Genomic DNA, 12,290 nt, shown 5'->3' with positions numbered 1-12,290 from the left:
TCCATTATTTCCTTCGCAGGAGCAAGTCTCTGGAGCAACGGTCAACACAATCCTGAGGAATCTTAAGCCAAATACCGCATACAAAGTCTCTGTAGTACCAGTGTATGTGGACGTAGAGGGGAAACGACAGTCCGAAAATGGAAAGACAAGTGAGTCATGATGAGATTTTCAGCAACAATGTGTGAACTCGGGTTAACTTGACTATTTATTTGACCATTTGAAATCTTTTCTTTTTTTTTGTCTACGTGGTCTTACAGACTTTTTATGTGCCTTAAAATTGGAACCACATTTAGGGTAATGTAAGGACTTCTCTCACTTTTTCTTCCCTCCAGAGCCTTTGGGTGGGGTGAAAAACCTGAAGGTAACAGATCCTACCACAAGCTCCCTCAAGGTTCGCTGGGAGCCAGCTGAGGGAAACGTGCGCCAGTACAGGCTTTTTTACATTCCGGCTACTGGGGGGGCTGAGGACATGGTAAGACCCCACCTAGGGGACAATTGTAGAAAATAGCTTTGTTATCCTTTGACTTCTTTAGATGCTCACTGAAGAGATGGCTTCCTTTGTTGTGAACAGGAGCAGGTCTCTGGTGGCACGACCAGCACTGTTCTGCGGAATCTTCTCTCGGACACACCCTACACAGTGACAGTGGCGCCCGTGTACCCAGAAGGCGAGGGAAAACGCATGTCTGAAAATGGAAAGACGTGTAAGGCCTCAAACAATAAATTTAATATGTTTATTTTATTAAATGATATATCATCTATCATTAAATTTTGGCCCCATTCAAGCTTGCGATCACCTAGGTGAAGGCATCTTTTTCCAAAACGTCAGTTAGTAAACACAGCAAGGAGGAACCTGAGTGTGCGACTTGATGATTTTTCATTGTGACACGCTCGTGGAAAAAAAAAAAAAGTTTAGTTTGCTCTGAGTCAAGCTGTCTGGTTCCCTAGCAACACTTTTGAGTAATCACAGAAAGGCATGCTTTCAACAAACTCATCCTTGGATCTTAATGCAGTTAAGTTACTTCATGCCATCAGCGTCCCTTGAGGTAGAAAGAGTCATAAGCTTAAAAGCAATCCAAAGAAATATCTTTGTTGGTCTGTTTACTATAACAGACCCGGTTGCAAAAGTCCTCTGGTCACCCTTTGGAGTGGACGATAGGAACAATTTATCTAATTATCGATCCCCTAATTTCTCTTTCCTTTGGCGTCTCATATACTTGTTTTCACTGCTTCAGTTTCCGCTCTGATTGTAAGCCACGCTCTTTCAGCAGAATCCTCTCCAGAAAAGATAATTACAAAGTTGAGGCTGCAGCAAAGCATATCTATATCACTTGTGAGTAATGACATGGCAGTTGGGCCAAGGGCTTTGTTGCGCAATGATGTCCTGTGTATGATCTTGCATTATATTCTTATTTTTAATGTGCGAGGCTTATGCCGTAATATGTAACATACCACGCCACCCTGGTTGACATTTTACAATCCGCATAAAGCATAACTCCTCGATTATTAATGCAACAATGTTGGAGCTGTTCGGAACAAGTTCAAACAACCAATTCCAGACTATTAAGGCGTTGTCAGCTAGCTACCAGTATAATAACCAGTATGGTTATTTTCCTAATTGTCTCTCAAAGCAGCATAGCTCCTGATGTTCTGCCCCTCCCTCTCTGTCCTGCAGTGCCACGCACCCCACCCAGGAACATCCAGGTCTACAACCCCACGCCCAACAGCCTGAACGTGCGCTGGGAGCCCGCGACCGGGAAGGTGCAGCAGTATCGCGTGTCATACTCTTCCCTGACTGGAGTTCGGCCTGAAAATTCTGTGAGTCACTGCCTTGGAACACGGTTAAAACTCGAAAGAGTTTACAGTTAAAGGGGGTTTTATCTAGCATTTATTTAAAAAAATAAAATAAATAAGTGTTATTAACATGAGAATGGTCTACGGGTTCAACACCTAATCACTTTGCCCAACCTGTTGAGACTAGTCTCACAGCTGTAAAACAAAACATGTCATGTCTATGACATAATATGCGATTCTGAATTTCTAAAGCATGATATCTCATGTAGCAGCATATAATTCTAAGCTTTAGAGTCCTCTAAATAGAAGGTCCAGAATACTGATGGTTAGAGGGTTTTGAGTTCATACTTCAGATGCAGAGGAACCTTTCTAAAGAAAAACACATTTTAGCTGTACTCCACATGTGCTGATGATATGGAAATGCCTCTTCATTATCTCCTGTCCAGGCTTTTCATCTTTTGGGAATTTTTTGGGAATGATGGCACCCACATCTTCTAGAATGACAAGGGATCGATGGGGCTTTTTGCTTCATAAAAATATCCCCCGACTTTGTTCAGTGCGTTTTAAAACGCCTGTCGATACATCACTGATAGTACTACATTTGAAGTTCTGGGATTATCAGACCTTTGAAGACAGATAACAAGACGGTTTTTAATATTTTAAATTCTTATTCTTCCAAAGACACAGGCTTTGTTTTTTATGGGGTGAACGAAGAGCTTTATCATTGGAGACTTTCAAAGCAGCGGGCAGCTTCCCATGCCAGTTATCATGTGCCAAGTATCTCATGACATATGTCAAACATACGTTTTGCAGGTTTAGTAAGAGCAGTAACAGATTACAGCTCTCAGGAAAGGGCTCGTACTGTGGCCCTTAAGACCAGTGGAAGTGAGGCGGATGGGACCGGCCTCTGTCTCTGTGTTTGATGTTGTCTTTCTTTGGCTTCTTCCGCCCAGTGGCCTTACATCACCAGGGAATATTTACTGGGAGATCAGGGTACACCTACATGATGATGTGAAACTGAAGGCAGAAAAAAGCACATGAGAATCATGTTGTACAGCCAGAAATGAAAATGTTAAGCACTCAATAGCAGGTGGCAGAGATATTTGAAACTATTACCATTTGGCTTTATACTGCAAATGACTTGAGGACAATTTGTTAAGGGCAACAAAGAAAGAGGTGATTGGGATATATTATCAGTATGACAGATTGTCGTGAATAACAATAGTACACAACTGGAAGGGGACCAGTGCTTTGTAACAAATCGTCTCTAAAAAGGGGTCAGGCAGTGTTCACTGTCCTGAGAGTACTTCATCAATGGAGCATTTTTTTGCTGCACTTCGTTCAGCCATGACAATGCCAACTGAGCAAGGATGAGATACAACTGCCGAGAAATGTGTTTTTTTTCTGGAGTGACACAAATAGCTCTAACAATGAGGTCACTGTGTATAGTAACTGTGCTGGATTAGTCATGTTTTCTGAGTTGCTTTTCTTCAGTTATCGACAGGCGTTTTAAAATAGGAAGTACCTTCTGGCTGCATCACTGTTCCCCATTGATGCTCATGTGATTCAGTGAGTTTTTTTCCTCCACAGGTCCTGGTTCCTGGAAACACACACAACGCCTTCCTAGATTCTCTCATTCCTGACACTCCTTACTCAGTGAGTGTCTTGCCTCTGTACGCCGATGGAGAGGGATCGCCGGTGAAAGGAAACGGCAAAACCCGTGAGTCATCCTACATTTGTGGCAAATCCGGCAACAAACCGAACCTCTTCTGACCTCTGTTAGAACATAGCGCTCACAAAAGAGCTTTGTCATTTTTTGGATGGTGAGGTCATGCAAGGACGCGGTTGCATGCACGAGATTATTCTGTGTATATCGTGACACGGACTGGGTTGTCATAGTAACGCGCTGGCTCTTGTGCACTTATGACGTTTGCTTTGGATACTGCAGTACCTCGCGGGGGACCCAGGAACCTTCGAGTGTTTGGTGCCACCACCAACACTCTGAACGTCGGCTGGGACCATGCCGAGGGGCCCGTCCAGCAATACAAGATCGCCTACGCCCCCCTGACTGGGGACCCCATCACTGAATATGTAAGTGCAGCCAGAGACGTTCTCTGTCTACTGCCAATCCGAACATCAGAGGCAACAGCTTGAAGGGACCCACTCGATTAACAGTGGTCACACAATTCAGACATTGCATATGTGGTAAGATTAGACAGTCAATTTAATGTAAGTTATTATTAATGTTAAAATGAGTGTGTGAGAAATAAGGCCGGATTTCCAGACCAGATTTGCTTCCTGTTTATAACGGCAGGGTTCTTGAGCAGCAGAATGATGCAAAGAGATCTCAGGACTTCAAAAGAGATGAGATCTCTTAGCTGCTTCAAGACACCTTCTAGAAGTACTGTTATTGTTTGGAAGCTGTATTGTTTGGAAGTTCGGAAGTTTGAAGGAATCAGCGAAAAACCTCTACGAAACAAAATCTACAGCTCTGTTTCTCCCACTCCAGAATCATTCAGTTGTTACGATGGACGGTGGTGTGTACAGTAGCGTGTTTTAAAGGAACAGAACTGGATTTCTCCTCCAATGTTTTACCACAGGCCATCGTCCCTGGAAACAGAAACAATGCCATGCTGCAGAACCTCCAGCCTGACACTCCATACAACATCACTGTGGAAGCCGTTTACACCGACGGACCTGGAAAGAAGCTGTCTGGGAACGGACGCACACGTAATGTCAAAGCCCCTATCTAGGGAAATGATTCAAGGAAGCCATCATAGCTTAAAACGATCGGCTGTACATCTGACTTTAGGAAACACCAAACCCATCACGGTTTATAGGTTTCATTGTAGTTGCACCTTCTCAAACGCAACAGTAAGGCTCAGCCTCGTCCAGTCCAACATACAGTATAGCTTTTCCAATCAGGGCCAATAATGAAACTTAACTTTGTAGAACTGTAGAGATTCACAACGGAGCCAGCTGCTCCTTCATGATATTTGCTGTGGTCTTTCATACTGAAGAATTCCTGGCATTGGAATATTCACATTTGAAAAACCAGGGAGACTCAACGAAAATTAGTCCTTGTTACGAAAGTAGCTGACATATTTAGCCTTGGCCAATTCTGAGCTGGCAGCCTGAACTGGCTTTCATCCAACAGAGGAGCTCACACTACAGTTGCCCGCTACCCACATTTCCCTGTTTCACCAAGAAAAACAAACCATAGGTAAACACGTATTACTCATAATAAATCCAAAACACGGCGAGATTAGAAACGTTCTCTACAGAGTAGCAATCCAGCTGGTGTTATGGTAGTTCTCTGTTGACCGATCTGCACTGGGGTCAGTCTGGAAACAGCAAGTCAGGTTTGCCATGCCTTAATAAGCTTTAACTGGCGTGACTGATTGGATGCTGAAACGTTTCTGCTCTGCCACGCCTGCAGTCTCCCTCTCGGCGCCCCAGAACCTGCGAGTCTCCGACGAATGGTACACCCGATTCCGCGTGTCATGGGACCCTTCTCCTTCCCCAGTCCTGGGGTACAAGCTGGTCTACCAGCCTACAGGTACGGTCACCTATGGGGGAATATAGGCACACAGCAGCTCATGAACCTGTCCCCAACTGTCCTAAGCAGGCATTAGTCAGACACGTTCCAAAGCTATGTGTATATTTTTGCCGGCATTTTCCATGATACATTTCTATTAATTACTCACCCGCTGTGCAGTAAAGCACTAATGGCTACTCTTAAGCTATAAATAAGTAAATGTTTACAGTGTAAGGAAGGATACAATCCAAACAATGAGTCACTGAATGATAAACCTTGTTTTTTGGCAACCAAATGTTTTTATTTACAAAAATGAAACCTTGATCTTGTGTGGGCTGCCATACTCAGATAAGGACGAAACCCTGGAGGTATTCGTGGGTGATGTGACCTCATACACGCTACACAACCTGCAGCCAGGCACTACCTATGATGTCAAGGTGTTCGCCCAATATGACGGAGGGATGAGTGGATCTCTCGATGGACAGGGAACTACACGTATGTACCTAGGCGCTCTAGGCTATGGTAGTGTCTTTTTTTGTCCTTAATATGATTTCTTCCCCAAACAAAAATTTAAAAGGCACCAAAGATAATTCTCTAGCAAACAAAATATGTTGCCTGTATATTTAAACATATTTAATTGATGTTAACCCTTGATTAAGATATTTTAAAAAAGAAAATGGTTAATATCTGAGAGAGATACAGAATAAAAGTTTGACTTAGTTGGATATTTCGACCAAACACATTCCTGGAAAAGAAAAATGGATTCACTCAAGCAGAGTAAAATGTTATATGATAACTGCATTCCTTATTTTTTCCACAGTGTACCTAAATGTCAGCAACATTGAGACCTTTAACGTTGGCTACGACAAATTCTGTGTGAAGTGGACACCACATCGGGCCGCCACCTCTTACCGAATCAAGCTGAACCCTCTTGACCGTAAGTCCGAATATTTGCACTCAGATTGTTGACGGAGATTCACAAATGAAACCACAAGAGCATTGTTCTTTTCATTACAACCTGCCACAAAAACACAATGTCCCAAAAGTCTGTGTGAAGGAATGTGACATACACCCATTACACATGTAATCGTTTAGAATTGCTTAACGATATTCAATATGGAAATTCTGGGCCAATATGAATAACCAATATTTGTCTGGCAAAATTGGCTTATCCCGATAATGATACTGGCCAAAACTGCAACCAAGTTTCCACATTCCTGGAAGAAGTGGATGAGCACTAACGTCAACTTATGCAGGACAGATGTAACAAATTTCATTTGTATAATAAAAAGTTTCAACTTGCTTACATTATTAAGCGGAGAGCATGGGTCTAGTGCTACTGAGAATATAGCAACTTTTTAGCTTTTCTTGTGAGTTTATCCAGTAAAAATGAAAAACATAAATAAAAGAGGCTGGTTTTTTTTTTAGCATGTTTTCACATAATTTATAACATTAGCAGTGCATCAAATGCGCATATGTTGCACCATCATAAGCTTCGCATTGGGCCAGTACTGATATGGCCCAGATTTAGTTCCCTCAAAATGCTTTTTATTCAGTGCGGTTGAAGTCCATAGTGAACACATAAAAACACTGAGGCTAAAACACATTAAGGCTAATGTGAGAGTGTGTATATGATCAAAGAGCTGTTTATTTTAGCTCTTTTCTTATTTTCCCCCAATAGCAGGATGCATAATTTGGCATGTTTTGAAAGCAGCCAACCGGAAACTTTTAGGTGAAAGCTTAGATCTCATTTCTGTTTGTTTTTTGAGTATGTCTGTTCTGTATTCGCACTTGGACTCCGGGTAACTGTTAAAAACAGGAAGTCATTTTTAAATCAATTTATGATACTCATTCCTTATCGACACTGAGTTTTCCAAATTAAGACTGCTGACAGCACTGGTCCCAGGGGTTGAATTATCTGTAAGACTGGCATCTCAGTAATCTTATCATAAGAGAAAGAGCTAAAATGTCAGAGCACAGGTGTAATGTTTGCTTTGAAACACGCTACAGATGTTAACTGTTAGTTATCAGACATGGAAAAATTGCATGGTGGAATAATTAAAGCTTTAACGGCTCAAGGGGCTTTTTTGAAACCCATGAAACCAAGTTTTTTTTTTTAAACTTTTGTTACTCAACCATGAAAAAAATGAATATGATTAGCCTGGATTCAATAAGCATTTTCCTTAACTTAAACTCACAATCAAGCGTAAATGTTCTTTATTTGAAAAACAATTCATCAGTCATGAAAAATGAGTCAACATGCTGTGTTTGTGAGGAGGGAAGCCTTGCATTTATTCGTAGGTCAAAGTAGCAAACAATGCTGATTGAAATTAGGTCATCGGCTTGAGCCCCACATTAAGTATTTCGAAATGGAAATATTACGGGTAAATGCTCATGTTTTTCTTCAAACAATATCGGGTTCCAAACACAGCATGAGCTGCAGCGTGTTCATCACAATACCGTAAAGCCTGTCACGTCCCATTACCGAGTTCCTGAATCCACATGAACCGAAGAACAGAACAAACCACTTCAAAAGGATTTAGGAAATGGGTTCACGGAGGTCTGGGCAATATCAGAATACAGATATTGCTGTCGATTGGCAGCTGTCAGAAATTCACTGTGCAGTAGAATGAGGTTTGCATTTAATCAGCACTCTCTGACTTACAGTATAAATATGCAGATATTCAAATATGTATTTCCTCATTCACAAACACACCTTGTTGACTTAAGGTTTACTCAAAGTCTCAAAGTTAAGACAGGTTTTGATTGAATCCAAGTCTGACTGAGGAGCTACGCCTCAACCCAAAAGTCAAAGGCTGGTGAGGCTGGAGCACTTAGTTCAGTTTTCCCCCTTTTTATTACAGCTTCCAGCAAGGGCCAGCAGGAAATCACAATCACTGCTGCCCAGACTCAGTACTGCTTCGATGGCCTCTCCCCTGATGCCTTGTACAACGCCACGGTGTTCGTCCAAACCCCCAACCTGGAGGGGCCCGGGGTCAGCGCCAAAGAGAGAACCCGTAAGCCCTGACCTTTTCGCTTTATAGCGAGGAAACGCGGCTCTTTTCTCATGAGTTTGCGTCCCATTTTAACACGCACGCATTTCTCCTAGTGGTAAAGCCCAGTGAACCCCCAACTGCAGCCCCGACGCCTCCTCCTCCTCCCACCATTCCTCCTGCCTGGGAAGGTAAGCAGAACGCTCGCTGGTCGTAAACGTTAGCACAGCGTACAGCGCAACGTGTCCGCCAGCTTTTTTCCTGAATCCACTACAACCCAGAATAGAACAAACCTCTTCGAAAGGGATTCAGAAAATGGGCGCATGGAGGCCCATAATTCAGAAATTACTGTCGATTGGCAGTTGCCAGAACTGTGCTGTGGTTTGGAGCCTTCAATACAGTGCATTGATTTAATTTACCATTGCACATGAACTACATCCCTGAATGCATTGCAGTCAGGAGGTACAGTGCATAGTCTTAGTTAGGAAAGTCTGTTCTTCAGAGTGAAGAATGAAAGATTGTCTCTTCTGTAGGAACTGCCTTGCTAATTAGCCATTGAGTTTGACCTGTTTACTCACCTCTAGGGTATGTTATTACAGATTGCCACAAATGTGACGCACTGCAGTTAGCATTTCTCCTCCAGGTTGTGCCAATTACTTAGAAGAAAAAAAAAACTCATTAAAGGCCTTATGGTCGCCAAATGTTTTTGTTTGTTTATTCGCTTGTAATTCAGGAAAATGTAATTAGTTAAGCCATCATGTGTTCATTTTGCTATTTTATTTTATCGCTCGTGGTTTGTGAATCTTCTGGAAACAGTGCCTCACAGCCTGTAGGTACAGTGCTGTGGTCAAACACGCACTGCTTACTTTGGTGTTGATTTTTCTGCTCCAGTGTGCAAAGGCGCCAAGGCCGATGTGGTGTTCCTTATCGATGGGTCATGGAGTATTGGAGAAGAAAGCTTCCACAAAGTCGTGAACTTTGTTTTCAACATTATCGGAGCCTTTGATGTCATCAGCACAGCAGGAATGCAGGTACTGCACTGGGGTCTGTTAACAGAGAGCGATGAGATTAGAGGGAATGAATAAATAATGAATTGGGGTAGTTGTTATGTGGTCTTTTCGACAGGTCCTCTCAATTCCTGTGACTCGTGAAAGTTTTTCTTCAATCTTGTCTTGGGAAACAGGTATCATTTGCTCAGTTCAGTGATGAAGCGAAGACGGAGTTCAGGCTTAAAACTTACCACGATAAAGGCAACGTGCTGTCAGCTCTCCATCTCATTCCATACAGGGGAGGAAACACCAAAACAGGTACCCCTCAAAACACATTTCATTTGACATCTTTGGATTTGACTGCTGCTCCGCAAATTGTTCGGAAGCACAACAGACAAGGAATGCGAAAGCCCAAGTTTTTGTTTTGTATGAGTTCCCCAAGTTATCAGAAATACTGCTCAAATCCCAAACCGAACTGATGGGACATGCTAGTTACGGATTCAATGCTCTTTCTTCCTCCTTCAGGTGTTGCTCTCAAGCACGTCAGTGAGCGGGTCTTCACAACTGACAGCGGAATGAGACGAAATGTTCCAAAGGTTCTGGTGGTGGTCACAGATGGACGATCTCAGGATGAGGTTCAGAAAAGTGCCTCCAAACTCCAGCATGCTGGTGAGAGGAATATAATTCTCCATATACTCGTTGTCTGATATGTCGGAATGTTTGGCTGAGCTGTGTTTTAGCTGTTAGTTTTCTTTGAAGCTGCTTGTTTGTGGTGCTTTACAAAACAAAAAAAAACTGTGTGTATCTGTGTGTGTGTGTGTGTCCTGCAGGTTATAGTGTGTTTGTTGTTGGTGTCGCTGATGTGGACTACGCAGAGTTGCAGAACATTGGAAGCAAGCCAAGTGAAAGACACGTGTTTGTTGTGGATGACTTTGATGCCTTCTCAACGATTCAGGATAACCTCGTCACATTTATCTGTGAAACAGCAACCTCCAGTAAGCCTTCTTTGGTTCATAACCTTATTTTATCTCACAATGACGATAATTTTTAAATTTTAAAAAAAGTTATGTGTTCTTGTCTCTATAATATTGACTTGCAGGCATGTTTTGTACAGTTTTCTAGAAGTCTGAGACATGTTTGTAATCATTCAATATTTCTTGTTTATTTCACAGCTTGTCCTTTGATTTACTTGAATGGGTTCACATCACCAGGTGAGCATACATGGATATGTTTGAATGTGTATGGCAAAGCAAGGTCTACGTAGCTACATGCAGTGCAGCCAGCAGCAGTAGTCTGTTGAGTACCATGGTATGAATTGTACCCTATCATTTGCAGGCTTTAGAATGCTTGAGGCATTCAACTTGACTGAGAAGACCTACGCCTCTGTAAAAGGAGTTTCATTGGAACCTGGCTCATTCAACAGTTACTATTCATACAGAATCCACAAAAATGCATTTTTGACACAGCCCACTACGTAAGTTACAGCTTATGTAAATTTTCAGCTTGTTTGTTCCCACAGTGGAAGGTACACACTCTCTACTGTGAATTAACATCCTTTGTACTTTCTTATGTCTTCCATGCTCTTTCACACTGGGAATGGTTATACCAATTTGATTAGCTCTGCTGCTGCACATCCCCCCGTGTATAAAAAAGTAAAGCCGAAGACTTGCGTTAGTAGCAGCATTTTAAAAAGATGAGGTGTTTGGAAGAGAAGGGTACTTTGATACTGACAGCATATCAGAGACAGCCTAAGAACAGGAGCTTTTTCGGCAAATTTTGACATCTTCAGGCAACAGGCAGGACGGCACTAATTTAGCTCTGGACAAGCGGTGCTTTTTTAATTTGTGCAAAATTGGCTTTTTGTGTGTGTGTGTACACGGTTGACTTAACATGCTCAAATGGAAGTTCTCACAAATTTGATTTGAAGAAAATGCCCTCATTATATTTATATCCCTTGAAGGCCTGCGAAACCTTTGGCTCCCATAAGATTGATGAATCTGTGCTTAGTGTACACCCTTAGATTTTGTGAGATATGTTTCTGTGGTTTGGCCTGAGTTTCCTTGAGTGTGGCTTATGATGAGAAAGACAGAGAGTCAGTAATGATGACATGATATATCTTGCCCGGTCATGCTCAGGCAATGAGGCCATTCCCCACCAAACAAGGTCTGTTGATTTACAGCATGCTGCTAAGTCTGTTGTGATTGCCTGACCTTGCAGGTCAAGACACCGTGCATGGGAATATAGCTGCCCTCAAGCTAAGGCCTCAAACAGACTAATAATGTCTCTTTGTGGACGTTGCCAGACAATCTGAGCATGTTCAGCTGTGGTGTCATAAGCGCTAGCCTTTTCTTAGTCACAAGATCTAAGTCTGTTTAGAAAGTTTGGCCTGCCAGATATCTCACTTCATTAAATTGACTAACAAGTCAGACGTCCCAACCGAGGCCTTTTTCGAGGTAAACAAACTGCCACTTTTTCTCAGGGAATGATCTGATAGCTGAATGCACTTGTTTGTTTACTGTCTGTCTGTGATTTATATTACGTGTCGCATTCTTTTGCGTCTTACATAATTCCTGTTTCAATCTGACAGGGAAATTCACCCTGATGGACTGCCGCAGGCTTATACCATACTCCTTATGTTCCGCCTCCTCCCTGATTCGCCGACAGAGGCGTTTGACATCTGGCAGGTGTCTGACAGCGGCAACAAGCCTGAAGTCGGGGTTACCATTGATCGTAAGGCTTTCGTTTTGCCACTTGGGGAGGGTGGGCAATTAAAGGTAAGGGTTGAGGTCAAGTGGGGTGGATGTAGTCGACCACCAGCTGCACTTGATGTCATGAAACACACTTCTCCTGAGTAGTTTATGATAGTCTCAGGGCTGTGGCACTGCATCTTTGTCCAAAATAATGCAGGAATGGAGGCTTATCTTGGATAATAACTTGTACAGCCGGCCACTCTCGCCAAAGAAAATTAAGTAATTAGTT

General features: G+C 42.6%; 1 protein-coding gene across 4 annotated transcripts in view; it reads left to right on the top strand.

The window, feature by feature from the left end:
• Positions 1–12,290, top strand: part of col12a1b (collagen, type XII, alpha 1b) — a 75,650-nt gene that overhangs the window by 45,634 nt on the left and 17,726 nt on the right. For all 4 annotated transcript variants that reach the window (XM_064339877.1, XM_064339876.1, XM_064339874.1 and 1 more), the window contains 19 exons: positions 20–149; positions 333–472; positions 572–701; positions 1,673–1,815; positions 3,382–3,511; positions 3,740–3,882; positions 4,392–4,521; positions 5,231–5,350; positions 5,678–5,824; positions 6,150–6,266; positions 8,194–8,346; positions 8,439–8,513; positions 9,214–9,353; positions 9,506–9,629; positions 9,837–9,980; positions 10,142–10,306; positions 10,484–10,522; positions 10,647–10,785; positions 11,899–12,041. In XM_064339877.1, coding sequence (XP_064195947.1) covers positions 20–149; positions 333–472; positions 572–701; positions 1,673–1,815; positions 3,382–3,511; positions 3,740–3,882; positions 4,392–4,521; positions 5,231–5,350; positions 5,678–5,824; positions 6,150–6,266; positions 8,194–8,346; positions 8,439–8,513; positions 9,214–9,353; positions 9,506–9,629; positions 9,837–9,980; positions 10,142–10,306; positions 10,484–10,522; positions 10,647–10,785; positions 11,899–12,041 — 2,452 coding nt within the window. The remainder of the gene's footprint in view (positions 1–19; positions 150–332; positions 473–571; positions 702–1,672; positions 1,816–3,381; positions 3,512–3,739; positions 3,883–4,391; positions 4,522–5,230; positions 5,351–5,677; positions 5,825–6,149; positions 6,267–8,193; positions 8,347–8,438; positions 8,514–9,213; positions 9,354–9,505; positions 9,630–9,836; positions 9,981–10,141; positions 10,307–10,483; positions 10,523–10,646; positions 10,786–11,898; positions 12,042–12,290) is intronic.

This window comes from Anguilla rostrata, chromosome 6 (assembly GCF_018555375.3).
Source record: "Anguilla rostrata isolate EN2019 chromosome 6, ASM1855537v3, whole genome shotgun sequence".
NCBI classification, from domain to species: Eukaryota; Metazoa; Chordata; class Actinopteri; order Anguilliformes; family Anguillidae; genus Anguilla; species Anguilla rostrata.
This window is presented reverse-complemented; position numbering and strand designations above follow the sequence as displayed.